Source organism: Juglans microcarpa x Juglans regia, chromosome 1D, assembly GCF_004785595.1.
Source record: "Juglans microcarpa x Juglans regia isolate MS1-56 chromosome 1D, Jm3101_v1.0, whole genome shotgun sequence".
Lineage (NCBI taxonomy): Eukaryota > Viridiplantae > Streptophyta > Magnoliopsida > Fagales > Juglandaceae > Juglans > Juglans microcarpa x Juglans regia.
In genome coordinates, this window is record NC_054594.1 from 1,895,327 (window position 1) to 1,915,532 (window position 20,206).

Below are 20,206 nucleotides of genomic sequence, written 5' to 3' on the forward strand. Positions count from 1 at the left end.
CCAACTTCTTTCTCAAATATACAAAACTATTTATCTCAACCTATTATACTTTTTCATTAAAAATATGGAATTTAATATATAAAAAAAAAACCTCAATTTAAAATAAAACTCTATTTTTTTAAGATAAATATTTTGTTTTAAAATGACGTCGTTTTATTATTAAAAATTATTATTTTTAATATATATAGGCTAGGCAGGGTTGTAGGGTATTGTGCAAGCAAGCTTGGGCCAAGCCTGCTCCCAGCCTCCGCTTGGTTCACCACAAATGCGAGCGGGACACCCCACCCCTGCATCTGACGATTGGGTAGCTCGTGTTGCCCAGGCGAGGTCGGTCGGTGGAGGCGGGTAGAAAAGATGTAGAGCCCTATTGCCTATCCCTAGTATAAAAATGAGAAAATAACATTTATTAAGACTTCGTTTGGTCAGACATATGAGATAATATGAGTATGATAGGAAAAATCTGTAAATAATAGTGATATAATTTATGAACAGTAATAAAATTATTTGAGTTAAAATGTTTTATAAGATTTTGAAAAATAAGTGAAAAAGTTGAAGAAAAATATTAAGTTAAAATATTAGATCCTGTTTGGATTGGAAACTCACCTCAACTCATCTCGTCTCATTATTATAATTTTTTTAAATTTTCAAACAAAATATAATAAATAATTTAACTTTTTAAATTTTAAAATAATAATAATATTAAATAATAATATTATAATAATATTTTATTTAACTCATATAAAATTATCTCAACTTATTTCTAAATTCAAATGAATATAAATGAACGTATAATTATGAGTCCTAATTTTATAATTTTATTCTCTCTTTAAATTGATAAACTAGAGGTTGAAGTACAATTTGGTTTTTATTTTTATTTTTTTTTTCAACTCAAATTACGTAGTAAAAATCGGGTCAAGAAAAATAAAATATTAGAAAAAAAAAAGTTTGGGGTGGTGGGAAAGGGGGCAGCCAGCTTCGAGCTTGCGTGCGTAATAAGATCGATCCAAAGGGGGCTAAATTGTAGGGAGCTGTGGTGTCGGCTGAAAGGGCAGATTCATCTTCTGCAAGTGACGATGAAAAGAAGCAATTGAAGAAAATATGGAAGGTAGGTGGTAGGGTTTCTTCTTCTTTCTTCTTGGGGTGGTGTTTTGAAATCCACGCGTTTATAACGCTCCCTGCTGTGCGGTTGAAATGTATTAGAAGCTTCCCCCACCACCAGAGAGAAAAGACCAAATAATAAATTCCACCAATCCCATTTCAAGAAAACTTCCCTTTCTTTCTCATTCTCCCATCATCATTTTCGTCTGGGAAGAAAGGAAAAAAGTTATTGTATTTATTTATATAATAATAGCGTGTGGATTTACTCGTTCCGTTTTCTTTAGCTTTGAAAGACGACTAATAAACCACAGTGGGGTTTCTTTTTTTTTTTTATTGATGTTTCTCAAGATTTCTAGAACCCACGTACATCTTTCTTTTCCGTGACGTCGTCTCTTCCCCTTTTTCTGATATAAATGTGTAGCTTCCCAGAACTTTGAAGAGGAATACTATCCCTACTCTTTCACAGGAAGTTATGGTATTTTTCGCTACTCATCAACCACGACAACCGGTTTCCGTGTTGACTAATGGAATCTGATCTGAGCAATAATCCGGTTCACTTTCGGTTCCTTCTCTCCGGTTTCTACTGCTGGGGCTGGGAATTCTTGACTGCTCTCTTGCTCTTCAGTTGCTGAAAAGAATTAAACGATCGATCGTTTCTATTTTCGTTTGATTTTTTTATTTTCAGATTTGCTTGCTTTCTTTCTTTCTGTTAGATTAAAAATAAGGAGCATCAATTAGTTTGGGTGGTTGTTGACGCTCGTCGAGGGGGGACAAATCGGAGAGAAATGGCGCAAAGGTGTGTACCGGCGCCGTTCCTGACGAAGACGTATCAGTTGGTGGATGATCCGGAGACGGACGATGTGGTTTCGTGGGGAGAAAGCGGCACCACTTTTGTGGTATGGAAGACTGCAGATTTCGCCAAGGATTTGCTGCCTAAATATTTCAAGCACAACAATTTCTCCAGCTTCGTCCGCCAGCTTAACACATACGTAAGTGTTCACAATCACATCCTCCTAATTCCCGTCTCTACCATCACAAATTCCCATTTATCAGATTCTCAACGATTCTTCTTTTCATTTTTCTTACTCTCATACTAATATTGCCCAGAATAAGATATATTACATCGATATCTCTGAATTTAAATAAAATATTTAAAACATCAATCTTTCTATCTATTCAGTTTATAAACAAACATCGATTTATCTTCATGATTATGTTAATATGAGGTTTTTTAATTTTCTGAAATCATATCCCGTTCTGAAATATATTGTCAATTCACGCCCCTTGAGTAGTTATGTCGTAGGAGGATGAGAAAACAGAAATTACTCCCAGAAGGTTCTAAATAGTAGTAGGTTCACACTCGATTTGATAAGACGATCTTGTCCTTATTCTGCGTGCAAATAGGTCGGTTGTTGAGGGCCATATCAGTCCTTTGGTCTCTGCTACTGTACGATTGGAGGTACAGCTAATCTGCCGGACCCCACTCCATATTCATGGAGAAATTTCTGGAAGGATTATTAAAACCGTAATAATATCCTTATATCCGTTTTTTTTTTATCGTTTCAGTCTTTTGAATTCAGATTAAATTTAATAATTATTTAATTTAATTAAAAATAAATTTAATTTTATAAAATTAATTTAAAGAGTAAAAAGAAGATAATTTTCATAAAATAGAATTTATTTTTAATTAAATTATATAATTAAATTTATTTATTTTTAAATTATTCAAGAACATTATGTTTTAAGATTTTTAGTTTAAATTTAAAAATAAAAGGAAAAAATAAAAATGGGTAAGGCATAATTATTCGGGTAGTTTCGTACAGATTCGGATGAAATTTATTTTTAATTAAATTTATTTATTTTTAAATTATGCAAGAATGTTTTAAGATTTTTAGTTTAAATTTAAAAAATAAAAGGAAAAAATAAAAATGGGTAAGGCATCATTATTCGGATATTTATTAAAAAATTGTATATATTATATTATTTTTATTCTATTAAATATGATGTAATATATTTATTAATATTAAATTATTATTTATTACAAAAAATTGATTAATATAGTCAAAATAGAGCGAGAGTAAAACATTACTATTATTTATTTTAGATTTGTTTTTTTCCAATACGACGGCTACTAAATTTACACGAGAATTTCAAATTTATACGACACCATAAATTATTAAATAAAAATAAAATGAAGAATTAACTGATTCTTGAATGTTGATGATGCAGGGCTTCCGTAAGATCGTGCCGGATAAGTGGGAGTTCGCAAACGAGAATTTTAAGCGAGGGCAGAAGGAGCTCCTCTCTCAGATCCGACGTCGGAAGACCGTGAGTGCAGCTCCGTCACTTGATCCTGCTGGGGTTAAATCCACCGGCGATGGTCCCTCTTCGGCGTCAAACTCTGGCGAGGACTTGGGGTCCACCTCCACTTCTTCCCCGGATTCGAAGAACCCGGGGTCATTGGAGACGACAACAACAGTGCAGGTGACCGATTTGTCCGGCGAGAACGAGAAATTGAGGAAGGACAACGAAATTCTGAGCTCGGAGCTGGCACTGATGAAGCAGCAGTGCGAGGAGTTGGTAGCGTTTCTGACTGGGTATTTGAAGGTGGGGCCCGATCAAATCAATGGCATAATGCGGCAAGGAATAAGTGGGTCCAGCCGCGATGGATTGGTTGGTGGGATGAACGGAGTTGATTCCAACGAAGAAGATGATGATGAAAATAATAGGATTGAACAAAACGAGGAGAGTTTGAAACTGTTCGGTGTTTGGTTGAAAGGAAATGGGAAGAAGAGGGGGCGCAATGAGAAAATTGGTTTTGGTAGGTCCGAAGCGAAGGAAATGAAGGTTTGTAATTAACGAAACAACGTACGTGTGCCACGTAGGGAGGGGGCGGGGTGCGTAGGATAAGGCCTGGTGCACCGCCTTCAGGCTAGCGTTGCTTGTTTTAAGCTAGACAAGTCTGGACGGCACATCTCTTTTTTCTTCATTCTATGTAATTAAGATAATTAAAATAATAGTTATCGTGGAATATGGTTGAATGTTACTGCAAAACTGCAGATTTCTTCTTGTAGTAAAGTTTGTAGTTTTTATGTATAATAATTAATTTTAATCTCTCTAGTTTCGTTACCGAACCATCAAGATATATGTCAAGCTTTGTGGACTTTAGGGAAATATTTTGATCTTTTGGGAGGTGATTTTATCAAAATTACTGACTTCAGAGGATGATTTTAAATCAAAGAAGCATTAAAATTACATTATTTTTTTTTTATAACTATTTTACAATTACTCATTTAAAATTTATTAATATAATTTTATCAAGAGATATATCGTTAAACAAATCACACAAAATCTAAACTACAAATGTAATTTCTATTCCTTCTAGCATTTTAGGCAAAAAAATTGTGGATAAGGACTTTGTAAGTATACCAGAAAGGAAAACTATCATATGCGTGGGACTTGGACAGAGAATTTCTGAATGGCTTTTACTTTTCCATCGCCACCACATGTTGTTCCCCTGAGGTTATCAAGAGCAGGTCCTTCCTGTCCTTGCCCATCATCTTCTTCTTTTCCTGCCTTTCCAACACCACCACCATTAATACCGTCTCGTATGGAGCAACAGACAAGAGCGTCGAAACTTATGGAGTTCCCGCACCTACTAGCCCCACACAGAGACACGATGCTCGGCCTCATCTCGGCCATAGAGAATCGCCTCGGCAACCAACTTCTTCCTTCTTCTGTCCCCTCCGATGTTGAATACTACCAGAATGAAAGTGGTACTTCTCAGGGCACTCTTTCAATTAGATGCGGCGTCGACACATCTCCTGTACTCTCTCTCCCTCTCTCTCTTTCATCCACACAAAATATATGTCTGTAGTTGTTACATACGGCACAAATCTGCCATTTTACTCTTGTTTTGTTGCATTTTACTACATGACTAGATAAATTAAACATCTTCCTGGGATCTTAACCTTGTAAAGTTTAGCTCAGGGCTTTATATATCCCCAAAAGTGTCAATTTTTCCGTATTCTTGGGTAATTGGCAAGCCATGGATGGGTGTTGCTCCCAATAATTGTTCATATTATCATAAGCAGGTACTTAATTTTAACTACCTTCTACATCTCCACAACTTAATTTTGCACAACTTAATTTTGCTTTAATTTTCTCCAAGTTTTCTCATTTTATACCATTTATGATATGATTTTTTTTTTTTTTCTAATTAGATCCAGAAGGATTTGCCTTTACTAGTTCTTTTAGTTTTTGGGGCTTGGGGACCACGGGTTTGACAATGGAAAACGAAAATATCTAATTATTTTGTGTGGCTTTTATTCTCTTTGGGGTGCAGGCATGTCGTATTGCTTCATTTGTACATTTATCTAAAAATTATATATGGAAAATTCTATACATCATACTATCATCTTACTTTTATTCTACTAAATATGATGTGATACATTTATTACTATTAAATGATTATTTATTGTATACTTCTTTATCATCTAATGGTGATGAATATGTCACATACCATTTAGTATGATCAAAATAGAATGAGAGTGTGGTGTATAATATTATTCATTATACTTCTGGTTATCCTTTCATCATATTAATATATATATATATATATATATATATTATGTATGTATGTATGTATGCATGCACTTAGATTTCCAGGGTAATGATTCCTGCAAGCTAGAATATCAGGAACTCTTCAGATAAATTGGCAATGCTAGCTGAATGAATAGATAAGGCCCATAAGGGAAAAACAAGGACAAAACTGAATGATCTAGAATTGACTGCCACGTCTGTCGTGTCCCTCTCAAGTTTACTTGACTTGGTGGCAATATATTTTATAATATAATTGGGATATGCCATGGCTGAACCCTGAAATTTAAACGTGTAAAACTGCAATTCTCTTTTCCTTGTCACCTTTTGAAATGACCCTTGAGGCCTAAAATGCAATATCCCACTTGGCCTATAAATAAATTTGACAAGAAAAATGAGTTTTAATAGAAGCAGATGGATATGATATTTCGGTCATTTCACATTATGTTGAAAAATTTTTAAACTTTAGTGCTTATGTGATTGGATAGAGGAGTATTACATCATAACATGTCATATTATTATGACATTTGTAATTGGATATCCATACTTCTAAAGTGTCTGTGTATATTATATGCTCACAAAGAAGATCATGTATTTTGCTTTGCTTCTAAAAATATTATATATGATTGCTTGGACTTTATATATATATATATATATATATATATATATATATATATATATATCTGCCATAAGGAGTTGTGAACAAGATCTCTTTTATAATGCATGGTTTCCGGCAGATTGATTTCATATTGGCAAGTTGGCTACACTTGGAGCAACCATCCGGTGGTGGTGCCTTGGAGATAACCAACATCGCCGGCTACCTCAAATCATCAACAGACATTCCCCACTTCCAATTCGAACTTGTGCAATGCAGCCCCACCTTTCTCATCCTCTTCCTCGACTTAATCCCTCGCAAGGACACTGTTCTTCATCCTGACTACCTCAAAACCTTCTACGAAGATACCCAACTCGAAGCATGCAGGCAAAGATTGGCTCGACTCCCCGAAGTGCAACCCTACTTCTCGTCGTCCCTCTACTTCCGTCGCGTCGTATCGTCCACCGGAATCTTGGTTGGCATAAAATGCGAGGATGGTGGAACCAGAACAGGAACAGAACGTGTGGAAGAAATCATACGGGAACATGTCGGTCCCATTGCGAAGGAGGTTATGGGAATTTGGGTGGATATGTGTGTTGATGGTGGGGGAAGAGAGGTTTCGGAGATAGAACAGAGAGCAGAGCTGGAGAAGAGGGACATGCTAATAAAGAGAAAGGCAATAGAGATGGACTTGAGCTCTAGCATGCCTAAGCAGTTTGGGCATGAAGTGGCAGACCGAGTCTTGCGAGTTATAAAAAGTGCCTACAATGTTACATGATCGATCGATGCATATTTGTTTCGAGGGTCTCAGCTCAGCTGTGTAATTGATTTCTCATCGTACCAAATAAATTATATATAAAGAATGAAAGAGCAGATGAGATGCTTTAATTTGGCTTTACTTGCCGTCTTTGATCGATTTATATTTTTTGCAAGATGAAAGCAAATACAATATTCGCCAAAACATGCATTAGACCGGCATAAACACACACATATATATTTAGAGTCATGTCTGTCAGTGTAGCACGAGACATGTCGCCGATAAGGTCAAATGACTTTTTTTTAAAATTTTTTTCGTACTTTAAATATTTAAAAAATATTACAATATTATTAAAAAAATACTTCATTAAATTTACTTTATTAATAAAGATAAATGTTCATACAATATTAATGTACAACAAACCAAATTAAGGAGGTCTTTGTCACTATGAAAATTAAGTAAACTAGGGGAATTGAGGAGAGGTGTATGCTTACATAGAGATTGATCGAGGTTGCCCATTGCGCTATATTATGCGCACATCAATTTTGAAATCAATGAATTTTCTTCACTATCTAAGATTCTATAGAATTCAATAGGTAACCACAGGCTTTTGTCAGTAGATAAAGTATTATCTATATATTTATTGATCACGTAGAATCACATTCTACAATTTTGACATATAAGATTTACAAGTTTTTTTTAATAAATTGTTTCGTAATTTTAAAATTTAGAATTTTATTTTTGTTTTTATTTTTTAATAAGACTTCTTGTTTGTTATTTTTTTAAATGTTTGTTATTTTTATGCTTCTTGTACTATCTATTTATTTATTTTTTTAATTTTCAAAAATGGGTTTTATTTGTTTATCAGTTTTACGTATAGTCGCCATCATAATCGTGGTGCAATCGATTGACATGGCACAATGCCACGTCAACCGATTTAATTAAAAAAGTGAAAGAAAATAGAAATAGAAAACAGGAAGAGAAATACGCAGATGCAGAGCTCTCTTCGTCCACATGGGTGGAGCTTGAACTTCTCTTCGTCTTCGTATCAGCTTAAGCTTCTCTTCGTCTTCGTACCAGCAGAGCCAAGATTCATCTTCGTAACTGACAACTTCGTGTAGCTTGTCGTCGGTGGTTTCTTCCACATTTAAGCCACGAAAATTTTGGAACAGATCTGTGCATAATCAATCTGCTGCACTTCCTCTCACTCTCTCTCTCTCTCTCTCGCTCTCTCTCGGTTGGGTAAAAATTTTCTTTACTTCTGATGTTTGGATCTGTTCATTAACGTTGGTAGGTTGCTTCATTGCTGTGAATATAATCGATCTGAATTTTGTTGGGAGTTCGGGCAATCATTATTTTTGATTTTGCGTATTTTGCATGCTTTTGTTGCTAAAGTTTCCTGCTTTTCTCAGATGCTAATTGCTATGGCTGCTATCTTTTTGGCTGAAAATTTGCCTGCTTTTGTAGTTAGGATTCGTTTGTTTTCAGAAAATATCTCATTTTATCTTATCTCACTTTATCATTATAATTTTATTAAATTTTCACATAAAATAAAATAAATAATTCAACTTTTTTAAATCCTAAAATAAAAATAATATTAAAAAATATATTCTAACAATATTTTATTCAACTTTTTAACTTTAATCTCATCTCATCTCATCTCTGAAAACAAACTAATCCCGTTTCCTGAGAGTTCTTGCTTTTGACTGAAAGAAATGATATTATCATCTTTTTAATATTCTTTTATGCGGTATCAAATAGTTGAAAATTATTTAAGAAGATGATGATAAAAAAGAAAATGGATTAGTATTTAAGATATATATATATATATATATATATATAATATTTTATAGGGACCAGAGTATGATTGTTGTTAGTCTATATAAAATATTTTATAGGGACCAGAGTATGATTGTTGTTAGTCAAACCAAAAGGGCTGATCCAGGTTGTTTAATACTGGAAGAAAAAGAAAATGGAGTGCAGCATTTAAGTTGTTCAAACATCTATTCACTGATCCGTGTGGAAAATGCAGTGATAGGGATATGTAGGGAAGACAAGATCATATCTATCCAATGCTGGTTGCAAGTGCTCATTCCAAACAGAGTAGAAGTCTCTTTTGCCATTCCAAACATTTTTTCTTAATTTTAAAAGCTAATTTAATATCCTCGATTATGAAGTTTCATATGCTCCTATATATATATATTTATATAAATCCCTGTAATATTTTATCTCATAATATACTAATTAATATCATCACTTCGTCATGAAAAATAATGCATAAACGATCTAAAATATTTCTTCTTGCCATGCTTAGTTGCTGTATGCAAATGCTTCATTAATCTAGCTGTATATAGGTAGACTGAAATATTGCATTGCTGATTATTTTGGAAATTATCTTTACCAAATGCAAAATCATTTGGATAACTCATTCAGTTGGTTGTTGTATTGTTTGTATATATAGCTCTTATTGGGATTGTCACCATGGGAAAAAGGAAAGAACACACATCTGCCCTAACATCATCTAGCTTAAATCCACCAACCCAGGTATGTTATATTATTTAAAAAATTTGTTGGAATGTGATTGCCAAGATATTTTGATTAAAATAAAGTGAGAAAGTTGGAGGCTCATTAGTTGTATAAATGTGATTAAATGTTATAAGAAAATGGACCTTGTCTCATGGGTTGTAAGTTTAGGAGTTATATTTCACTATTTGATTACATTTTTCATGGGCTAACAAATAGTTTAAACATGGAGGTGTTGAAAGCCCAACTCTACACTTGAAAGCCCAACTTTAAACTTGAAGCCCAATTCTATTGTGAAGCTGAACTCCCAACCAGGCCTCATTGCATGAGAACCTTCTACCACTTTCTCCATCTGTTGAAGGGAACAAAGGACCGAAGGGTTATCAGGAGAATCTTGAGAAAAATGTGTTCTTCTAGAGAGTAGAATGGAGAAAGGGAAAAGTGACAATTAGAAGAGAGAGAAAGAGAGATGATGAAGTTAAGAGGGGATAAAAGGAGTCGAGGCGCAAGGATGAGGAGGATCGTTTTTGCATCAGTTTTAGTGTTCTTCATTTTATTATGTTTCCATTATAAACATTGTTATGTTTGGATTTTGATAAAGTCTTGGAATCATATTTTATAGGATGGTTCAAGGCTAATTTCTGCAACTAAGGTTGCAGGGAATGGGTTTTCTTCACCCTTTCTGAATGTTGTTGGTTGTTGCGATGTTTAGCATGAATCTGTCTCTATATTTTCATTCACGATTTACTATTAGTTTTGAAAGAATCTCTTGTTCTTGACCTATTGTAGACTCACGGCACAACAGGATTATAAAATAATCAAGGATCCCTCAGCCTAAGAGTCTTGAAAAGAAAATGATGATTAATATATTGAGGGAATTTTTCTTACTGGTGCTATAATTTGAGTATGAATGTTTGTTTGGGTTTAGTGTTAATATCTTGACTGGTTTGACACAAGCAGATGCACCTTTGACAAACAACTCGATGGTCGCGGAAACCCTAACCTTGTAACCCTAGTGTTTATTTTCTTAACAAGTACATTCTCGGTTCTTAAGCTTTAAAACAATTTTTTAGTGCTATTTGCTTTTGTTTATCAACCCACTTGCTAGGAACTAAAAGTTATGTTAATTGGAATTAATGTTTCTAGATGACAAACTAAAATTACAATCCCTTACTTCTGATGACAAACTACAAATTCATCCCACATTTTGTCTAAATTCAGTGCACATAATTCATACTATTTTCTCAATAAATAACCCTAAATTCACTCAACAAGAAAGTCTATATATATATATATATACACACACACACTAGCAATTTATTTTATTTTATTTTTTTGAGTATCCACATTTGCTTAATTGAAAGAAAAAATTCTAAACATTGAAAATAGTCTAATGCATAAGAGCAAAATTATTGTTCATTCAAGTTCTTCATTTATTACGGGATTTGAATTATGTTGAAAATTCTAATTAATTAGATGGTTTTATTCTTTTAAAAATGTTTAGCAAAACTTCATCATTTATTTAATGATGAAAGATTAGTATTTTATAAATTCAAGTTGATTTTAAGTGTATGATATAATATTTATATTTGAATTTTCTATTTTAAGTTAATTGAAATCAATATTTAAACATTCACTGTTAGATTAAATATGAGGATTCAAAATGAAGGGTTGGGATTTAAAACACCAAACCTAGCCTTTTCCCCTCACTTTCCCTTTCTCCCTCTCTCTCTCTCTCCTTCCCCTTACCCGTACATCTTTCTCCTCCCTCACCGGATCTCCTCCCTCAAGCAGCCCAATGCGGTCGTGCGCCACCCCGCGGCATAACCGACCACTTCACTGGCTTTCCCTCACGCCGACGACCAAATCCCACCTTCGAAGCTCCTCCCTCAGCCGCACGCAAGCAACCCGAAATGGGTCTCGACGCACGGGTTCTCCACACTTGAGCCACCGCGGCTCAGCCGTAGCTCCATCAAGCACCACCACCGAGTTCTCCTCACGCCATGGACCACTTCCATGGAACCCACGACCTGTAGCTCCTCCCTAGCCCCACGCACACAGCCCCTCTAAATGCACGGGTTTCTCCCCGTAGCGTCGCCGTTAGCCTCTCCCACGCCACCACACCACCACCACCAACCTCTTTCTTTGCCGACGACCCTTCTACTTCCTCATTTCCTTTAGCCGAAGCCCCAGCTCCTCTCATGCCCTCTCTTTTCACGGGATCTGTTGTGTGGTGATTTTGTGATCTATTGTGTGGTATTTTGGAAGAATATTGTTGTGAGGATGTAAAGAGGGACATTACCATGGTGGGTCCCATGGACGGTGTGGTGGTGCAGCGTGGTGATTTTTTGGTGTAGAGAGGGACGCCGTGGTGATTTTGTGGAAGAAGAAAAGTGTAAAACAATAATACTGTTCATTACTGTTCATTAGGCGATAGACGCTTTTAAGTATAAGGAGATATATTCTTTTTCTACTACGTTCCATTTGAACCTTTGCTTGATTGATTGTGTTGACAAAATTGTCCCCGTGGAGACGACCTTGGAAGTTCCCTTTGCATTTAAACTTGCTTTTATACTTGGAAGCATTAATTGGTGAGTATTAGAATGTGTTGAGTTGATGTTTATTTTTAGAATACATCAACCTAGTGCTTGCTAATTATCATTATTGTTTTTATATTAGGACATACCAATAACTTGTCAAAACTTTGCAAATTACACGTATGATGGTCAACGCCTTTTGTGCCAAATCCAGATGGCAACCTATATCCAAGCAACATCCAGGTGATGCAACTCTATTGCTATTTTTTTTTTATAAGCTTGCATTTTTTGTACTCCCATTATCCAATGAAAATTAGAAGTTTTTTTTTCTATTTTTGTTCTTAGCAATGGAATTATTTGAAAATTTAATTGCAGATTCTTTGTGTTTTAAGCAAAATATTGGTTACCCATTTCAATATGGAATGGGACCTCCGACTCCTTTCATCACTACAAGCTTCGCTACAAGCGCAAGAGTTGGTAAAGAGGTTACACCTGATTGTAGGAAAACTGAAGTGTCACATACCTCCTCTAGAGTTGTTGAAGAAAGTAAAGAAGATAGATCAGATTCTAGAAAAACTGACAATTGCAGTGCCGAGACATCTCAAATAGTGCAAATGGATGGGGGTGATATGATTGAGAAGCCAAAGTTGAGGATGCAGTTTAATTCTTTTGAAGAATTAATGAGTTATTATAAGCGATATGTGGGTTTGGGGTGATGACACGAAAGAGTGATAGGGGAGAGGATGAGAGTGTTAGATATGTCGCCCTTCATTGTGCCCGTGGTGGGAAGGCTTGGAATAGGACCTTAAATGTCGCCAAATCACGTACGATAGGAAAGACGGACTGTAAGGCAAAGATAAAGGTCTTAAAAGTCGAGGAAATGTTTTGGTTGACAACAGTTCATAATACCCATAATCATGGCCTAAATCCACATAAATTTTGATTCTTTTGATATAATAAAGAAGTGAGTGAGTCCGTAAAAAGAGTCCTAAATACAAACGACTTGGTTGACATCAAAATGAATAAGAGCTTCGACTCTCTTGTCGTTGGCATGGGTGGATTCGAAAACCTTCTATTTTCGAAAAAAGATTGTAACAATTACATCCATAAGGCACGACATCTACGACGCGAGAAAGGTGATGTTGGAGCGTTCTGAGAGTATTTTTGTAGGATGTAGTAAAAGAATGACGGGTTTTTTGTACTAATAGATTTAGATGATGACATGAGGTTAAATAATATCTTTTTGGCAGATGCACATAGTAGGCCAGTCTACCAATATTTTGGTGATTTGGTAACATTTGACATCACATACCTGACAAATATATATGAGAAGCCCTTTGCACCCTTTGTTGGTGTAAACCACCATGGACAGTCAATTCTTTTAGGAGCAGGGTTGTTGTCTAGCGAGGATACAGAGACCTTTACATGGTTATTCTAAACCTGGTTGTAGTGTATGGATGGTATACCTTCAAAAGCTATTATCACATATCAAGACAACAATGAAAAATACAATTACTATTGTCTTTCCAAAAATCCGACAAAGATTCTTCCTGTAGCATATACTAAAAGAAGTCCCCAAGAAACTTGGTTCCTATGATGTCTACAAAAGCGGGCTGAAAAATTAGTTGATGAACTGTATGTATGACAGTCAAACTATTGAAGAGTTTGAGAGTTGTTGGGAATGGTTAATTAACACGTACAACTTGCATGAGAATGCTCTGTTGCAAAATTTATACTCTGAGCGTGGGCATTTGGTACTGGTATTTCTAAAAGAGTTCTTTTGGCTGGAATGAGTACAACCTAGCGAAGCGAGAGCACAAATGCTTTCTCTGACGGATATGTTCATGCAAGGACAAATTTGAAGGAGTTGAGGAAGAAAGTTGAGAATGAAAATGGCGTAGACTTTCACTCATTTAACGTTACAATTCCCTGCATATCTAGATATCCAATTGATAATAGATTTCAAGAGTTGTACACGGACGCTAAATTTAGGAAAGTTCAGCAGCAAGTCATGGGTGTGCTTGATATAGATCTAGCTCTATTTAAAAGGGATAGTGTAATAAAAACCTATCTGGTAGAGGATGAAGTTTGTGTTGAAGAGCTCACTAAGACAGTTACACATCTTGTGGACTTTAATGAGGACGACTACGATACAAAATATTCATGCGGATTATTTCAGATGAGGGGATACTATGTAGACATATTCTAGCCATATTCAAAGCCAATCAAATAAAATCATTGCTAGATAGATACATTTTAGATCGATGGAGGAAGGACATCAAAAGGAGATACACTTTAATCTGCAGTAGATATGACGTAGGGAATCATAGGCGTGAGTTACATGTTAACAGATACTCACGCCTATTGAATATATGTTATGAGATAACTCATGCAGCAGTTTCCAATGAGCATAGTGTGGATACAGCTCAAAAGTGATATGCAATGATTGACTTATATCACACCAATCAACAACCCCTGTCTATGACTTGAACGGGTTCCAATGTTGGTTGTATGACAGTTGACACAACTATAGTTGGGAGCTCAAAACAAGTACTTAGTCCACTTGTCATGAGAATCCGGGATTCCAGGATGGAGAAAGACATGCTAAAGGTTAAAGCCAAGAAGAAGAAAGCAGCTTCAAAGGGGAAATGTAAACAAGTGCACATTTTTAATAATTATTACTCATAATATTAAATGTATACATGTTTATATATATTTGATTAATAAAAATTGGCTTTGTTACTTGATTCTTAGCGAGTTGAAGGAGATACACTAGTCATGTACACGTGCATGAATTTATTTGGCCTATTAGAGATAGATATGCCCAATGTTGGACACATGTAGGTATATTAACACGTATTGAACTTCGTTAATTTACAAAACAAGTGTAAAGGCATGCAAATATTAGTATATAATCCCTTTTACTTATATTTGATTTGTTGTTTGGCTATGGAAGAAGTAATTGATAGACATTGTGAACATTAGATGGATATTTGGATTTTTTTATTATTATCTCCAAACTGTGCTAGATAGCTCAGTTTTTTACATTAGTGGAACGTAGCTTCGAGAAGTAGTGATTGAGACTCAAGAAAGTGTAATGATTTTTTTCACACTAGAATAGGTTTTTGATTATTTACATACGAACCGTATTATACATATCACATAATTCCTTAATTGAATATTATTCATTAAATATGAAACTTGGGTTGGATGGATCACAACCGGTTCATCTTTGCTTGGATGGATCGCAAACTAATTAATAGGTATTAATTAGAGTGATGATATTATTCAATTTCATGTGAACCATGAAGACTTCAATGAAGGTATCATACAGGTTCAGATATTCCAAGAAGAAAGGAAACGCCAAGAAGAAAGCAAAGGTTCTTGTGGTTGGAACTTTGTAATATGTAATTGGTTGACTACAAATTTGAAGTCTGTTTTGGGGTAATAATTTTATAATATTGTTATAAAGAGGTCACGATTTTATTCAATTGGGTACCGTCATTGCAGAACTTGCATTTTTTTAGCGGTGAGTGCATGTGCACATCACATTGTTAAACCAATCATCTTTTCTCAAACAGTTTGTAAGCTTTTTTTTTTTTTTTTCATTATATATACAAAAAAGTATGTCATATTCCCTTATACTATGTTCAAGGATTTTGTTTTTGTTTTTTTTTGTTTTGTTTTTTGTAGTTTACTTTCTCAAAGAATTTCATTGCCAATTTTGGGAAGGCATAGCAATGACAATAATAATATGCAAGTTTGAAAGGACACTGCTTTGACTAACTTAGACTAATAACTTAGATACAATGAAATAACCTAAATACTATCAAATAACTTCTAATAAAATCGTAAATCACTTAGATACTATCTAGTAACATGAAACAATAACGGTAATAGCCCAATACACCTGGATCAGTGTGTGTGTGAATGCCGTATTTTAGCTTATTGCAGAAGAAGCACCAACTCATTCTTCACAATCTCCTCGTTTTTATTGTATAGCACCATCTCTCTCTTCTTGATCTAATCCGCTCTCTTTCGGAGCTGAAACTCCCTCTTTCCTTCCTTAATAGTTCATTTTTTCTTTTTAGAAGTTCTTGCTCTATTTCTTGACTATCTACCCACTTGAAATTCTTGCGGTATGGTAATCCCTAATCATTTTAGACATATAAAGAAAATGTTAGATGCACATAATATTGAGTGGGACTAGGAACACATATATTAAACGTTTAACAAACGTTGTAGTTTCTTTTGTTTTGTACTTTGGATACCCTAAGAAGACTCGTCCAGGATTTTTTGCAGTATTTGAGTATCTTAGTATAGCTTCAATCTCACAGAAGTACGTTTAACGAAAGATGAAGAAGACATTGATAATAATGATGACATTCTAACCAAAACCAAATTCACAATACAATAATCTAAACAACAGAAAAAAATATTTTACTCACATTCAATAATTAAGAAAAAAAACCAAACATATATTTTACAAAACAACGTTCACACCTAGACGCACATTGAAATTTACATGGCACAATTTGAGTCCATATCAATCCAACAAACTAATCACAAGAATCTAAATGTGACATTTACTCACAATCCTATAATCTAAACACTAAAAAATTAAAAACAGAACAATACAAAAAGATTAAGAGTGAAGTCCCCAAAATTCAAGCAGAAGAAAGACTAGAACCTGTACTTAAGCCTATTTTGAATTTGAGAAATAACATATGTACTCAAGCTTTGATTTTAAAGTAGGAGATCACAACCATAAGAGCATTTACTATTTTTTACTTCAGATCATGTTACTTGAAGGAGTTAACAGTAGTTGACTAAGCAGAAGTGGTGAAGCTGAATACTCGAGAAAAAGATGGTTATTACATGAATTTGATTACAACAAATACTAACAAGCAGCATACTACAATTTCTTCTCAGTAGTTACTTATTAATAAAAATTCTACAACCAATTTACATGCTTAATGATTTTAAACATATCAAAAGCAAAATCACCCATTGCTCATGGCCCTAAATGCCAATGCATCATTTAGGATAATATGGATCATTTGAGTTAGGATAACTTAAACTAAAAAGAGTCCAAAACCCAGTCCACCAATCCTTGTAGTTGGATCATATATGCAATGAAGATATGAGAATCAGGGAATAAGGGCAAGTTAACTTGTTACCCTCCTCCCTAATCCTATAGTCCGTTGAAATTTCAGTTATATAAATTGAATGTATGTGCATCAAAAATTAAAAGAACAAAATAAACATCTTTATTCACTGCCCATTTTGACAACATAGTATAGACATCTCTATAGGCCATGATATTATTACTCATGGCCTTTATATGCAATGTATTAAGAGTTCTAAGAAACTGCATGCAGAAAATAGTATATATGGAATGTATTTTTTGTAAATTATACATATTAATAATACAACAACAGAGCCAATCAAAGCGGATTCCCAAGGACAGAGCTACCATGTATTAAAGTCTACAGGGACCAATTAGGCAGAGGCTTTCCTTGCATTAATGAAAATTACAACCTCAACCAACACTCTATTAATTTAGCCTGCCAAAATGTGAGTCCATAATCAAGAATATAAACAGAACAATCTAATAGTAGCTAACTTGAATTAGAACATGCAAAAATTGGATTCTTCATTAAATTAGGAGACAGTATGGTGACAGTCCAAACCAGACAAAATTGATTTACTTTAAAGATCTTGCACACTCAAACCTACAAATGAAACAATGAATCATCAAATGTGAGCTATACAACTTTTAAGAGTGGTCATATAAATCAGAGAGCTTACTAGATTAAAAATCATTACTTTTCAGAATTGTGTGAGAGAGCTTACCAAGCTTTCAGCTTCTCAGCCAATCATTTGTTCAGTGCCCATTCGCGATGAAGGAGAAGGGGTCAGGAACGAAAAGGTCGGGATAAAGAGGAAGGGCTAGGTTAGGGTTACGGTTTCAGGATGAAGAGGAAGAAGCTAGGTTAGGGTTAGGGTTAGACTTAGGGTCGAAGGGGGAAAATTCAAAGATTCAAATGAATGAATCTATGCAGTCGAACATAAAGATCTCAAAGATTCGAATGAATTTGTGCAGCCGAACATTGGGTGAAAATCTCAGCTAGGTAAATTGAAGAAATAGATGCAGTACAGAGAGAAAACACAGGCCAATTAGTCGAAACAAATGCAGAAGATCAAGCCTTGGAGAAGAGGGGAACATGAAAGGGAGAAGGTTTGATTCGGAGAAGGAAGGAGAGAAGATGGGGAGAAACACAGAGAGAGAGAGAGAGAAGGTAAGCCTCGGGGAGAAGGAGATGGAAAACACATCGTTTGGCTTTTTTGAATGAAACAAACCGTTTCATTTGTTTCCATGTGGACGCCGATTACGCCGCGGTTACCCCATCCGACTGCAAGACAAATGAAATTATTAATAGGACTATTAACAAGACGAATAAAATGGGACGAGCCCACAAACTTTCGGCTTATGTTGACAAAACATCATCGCGTACTCTTGATCCAACCTCATGAAAAAAGACATTTTCCCTAACTCAATGAGTGAAGCCATGGTGCGTTGTTCATAAAAAATTTCAAATATTTGAATTTCGGAGATTTAGAAATTTCCAACTTTAATAATGCTTAATCTTCTTGGCATTTTGCTAATTCTAATTATATTATGAATTGGGTTTTGGCTTGTGATCGTTGGATTATTAGCATTAATCGATTGGTTGATGCTTCATCATGTTGTACTTGTGAAATTTCCTTCAAATATGAAGAAATTGCCAAGAAAAATGCAAAGGAATCGGGGTGATCATGTCATTAAAAGAAAAATAATGTTGACATAATTTCCTTCAATTTATTTTTAATTATGCAATTTTCAATCAGACAACTTTTTATAAGAGAAATGGTTTAGCTACAAAGAGATCCCACAAAAGTCATCCAAAAATTGATGTAGTTTGATGTGGTACGTTAGATTGTAAATCTATTTTTATTGAAAAATATATCTAATCTATCGTATAAAGTCATTTTAGTTTGCGAGTTTAATTTTATAGTATTTTTTTTTATAGCTATAGCATTTCTCTTTTTTGTGCATCTAGGAAAGACAAACCTAGGGGGCATCATGTCATCAAGGTTTAACTTTGTAGAAGATTAGGCAAGAGATCATTAGGGAAGCATTTGAGTTGTTTGACCTGACGATATTAAGTCAGGTATTATTAAAATGGCGTGTCACCATATTTGGCTTGCATTGCCAAGGAGCTGAATGTTGCCGTGACGTAAGGTATTAAAGCACTTTTAAGTTCATTGGCTTGGTTTTGAAATCATGAGCGAAGAGGTAAATTACTCTACCCCAGTATGCTTCCTTGATGGACTTCTGCTTGTGTGTCTGTATATCCGCCCTCATCTTGCTGCACGTATGTAACACCCATTATTGATTTGAACCTTTTAACATCACTTCAGATCGCTCGAATGAGGCTTATGTCGCTATTAAGGTTTAAAAGACTGGCTTGGAAACCTTTTGTAAGTCTGGTTGAGTATTTATTTAGGTGCTTTTAAAAAATCCATGGCTGTGTTGAAACTCAGAGAGTGTTGAAACTCAGAGAGAATTGGTGGCAGGCATGCTCGATCGCTCTTTGAGATGGACCTTGAAAAATTAGAGATCATATGTGTGATGCTTTAACGTATCTACGCAGCAGCTGGAAGTTGGCGAACTGATGTTGATTAAGTGAGGTCTGAAGATATGGAACGAAAACAGTTGGAAAAGGGGAAATACACATGGATTTTCTCTTTAACAGGTGGCAATTTTGTTCGTAAAAAAAGGGGCTACCAAAGAGACAATAGTGAGAGAAAAGTTTGCCTCAAGGTGCGTTACAATGTCGTTTTCTTTAAAACAATATTCGCCCCCACTAATAACGGTAGACACACGGGTTACAAGTAAATTTACCTCCAAGATACAATGAAGCCCAGAACAAGTCTGTTTGTCTAACCGCGTTATGCACACACGAAATTAGACCTCGAATACTCTCAGATTTTTCTATTCAACCAAGAAATTAGAAATCTGTTCTCTCGATAACTAACAGATTCTAACAAGTT

The 20,206-nt window shown here is 34.9% G+C and overlaps 2 protein-coding genes and 2 long non-coding RNA genes across 4 annotated transcripts; 3 read left to right on the forward strand and 1 right to left on the reverse strand.

Annotated features, from left to right (window-relative positions):
* Positions 1–1,433: 1,433 nt before the first annotated feature.
* On the forward strand, positions 1,434–4,268 carry LOC121249854 (heat shock factor protein HSF24). Its single transcript, XM_041148679.1, has 2 exons — positions 1,434–2,087; positions 3,328–4,268. The coding sequence occupies exons 1-2, from the start codon at positions 1,884–1,886 to the stop codon at positions 3,955–3,957; spliced, it is 834 nt and encodes a 277-aa protein (XP_041004613.1). The 5' UTR covers positions 1,434–1,883; the 3' UTR covers positions 3,958–4,268.
* A 194-nt stretch (positions 4,269–4,462) lies between these two features.
* Positions 4,463–7,187, forward strand: LOC121249794 (red chlorophyll catabolite reductase). Its single transcript, XM_041148599.1, has 2 exons — positions 4,463–4,924; positions 6,435–7,187. The coding sequence occupies exons 1-2, from the start codon at positions 4,577–4,579 to the stop codon at positions 7,068–7,070; spliced, it is 984 nt and encodes a 327-aa protein (XP_041004533.1). The 5' UTR covers positions 4,463–4,576; the 3' UTR covers positions 7,071–7,187.
* A 738-nt stretch (positions 7,188–7,925) lies between these two features.
* LOC121250019 lies at positions 7,926–14,743 on the forward strand. Its single transcript, XR_005937686.1, has 3 exons — positions 7,926–8,291; positions 9,511–9,593; positions 12,252–14,743. It is a non-coding gene; the product is annotated as an uncharacterized LOC121250019 (long non-coding RNA).
* A 2,613-nt stretch (positions 14,744–17,356) lies between these two features.
* LOC121249999 lies at positions 17,357–18,082 on the reverse strand. Its single transcript, XR_005937681.1, has 2 exons — positions 17,966–18,082; positions 17,357–17,844 (listed from the first exon to the last, which is right to left on the reverse strand). It is a non-coding gene; the product is annotated as an uncharacterized LOC121249999 (long non-coding RNA).
* Positions 18,083–20,206: the final 2,124 nt, after the last annotated feature.

What these genes read in the sequence shown, in the direction of transcription:
- LOC121249854 (XM_041148679.1), top strand. Translation starts at nt 1,884, where the DNA reads ATGGCGCAAAGGTGTGTACCGGCGCCGTTCCTGACGAAGACGTATCAG. An exon ending in TCCGCCAGCTTAACACATAC is followed by an intron (nt 2,088 to 3,327) that starts GTAAGTGTTCAC and finishes TTGATGATGCAG; the next exon opens with GGCTTCCGTAAGATCGTGCC.
- LOC121249794 (XM_041148599.1), top strand. Translation starts at nt 4,577, where the DNA reads ATGGCTTTTACTTTTCCATCGCCACCACATGTTGTTCCCCTGAGGTTA. An exon ending in GCGGCGTCGACACATCTCCT is followed by an intron (nt 4,925 to 6,434) that starts GTACTCTCTCTC and finishes GGTTTCCGGCAG; the next exon opens with ATTGATTTCATATTGGCAAG.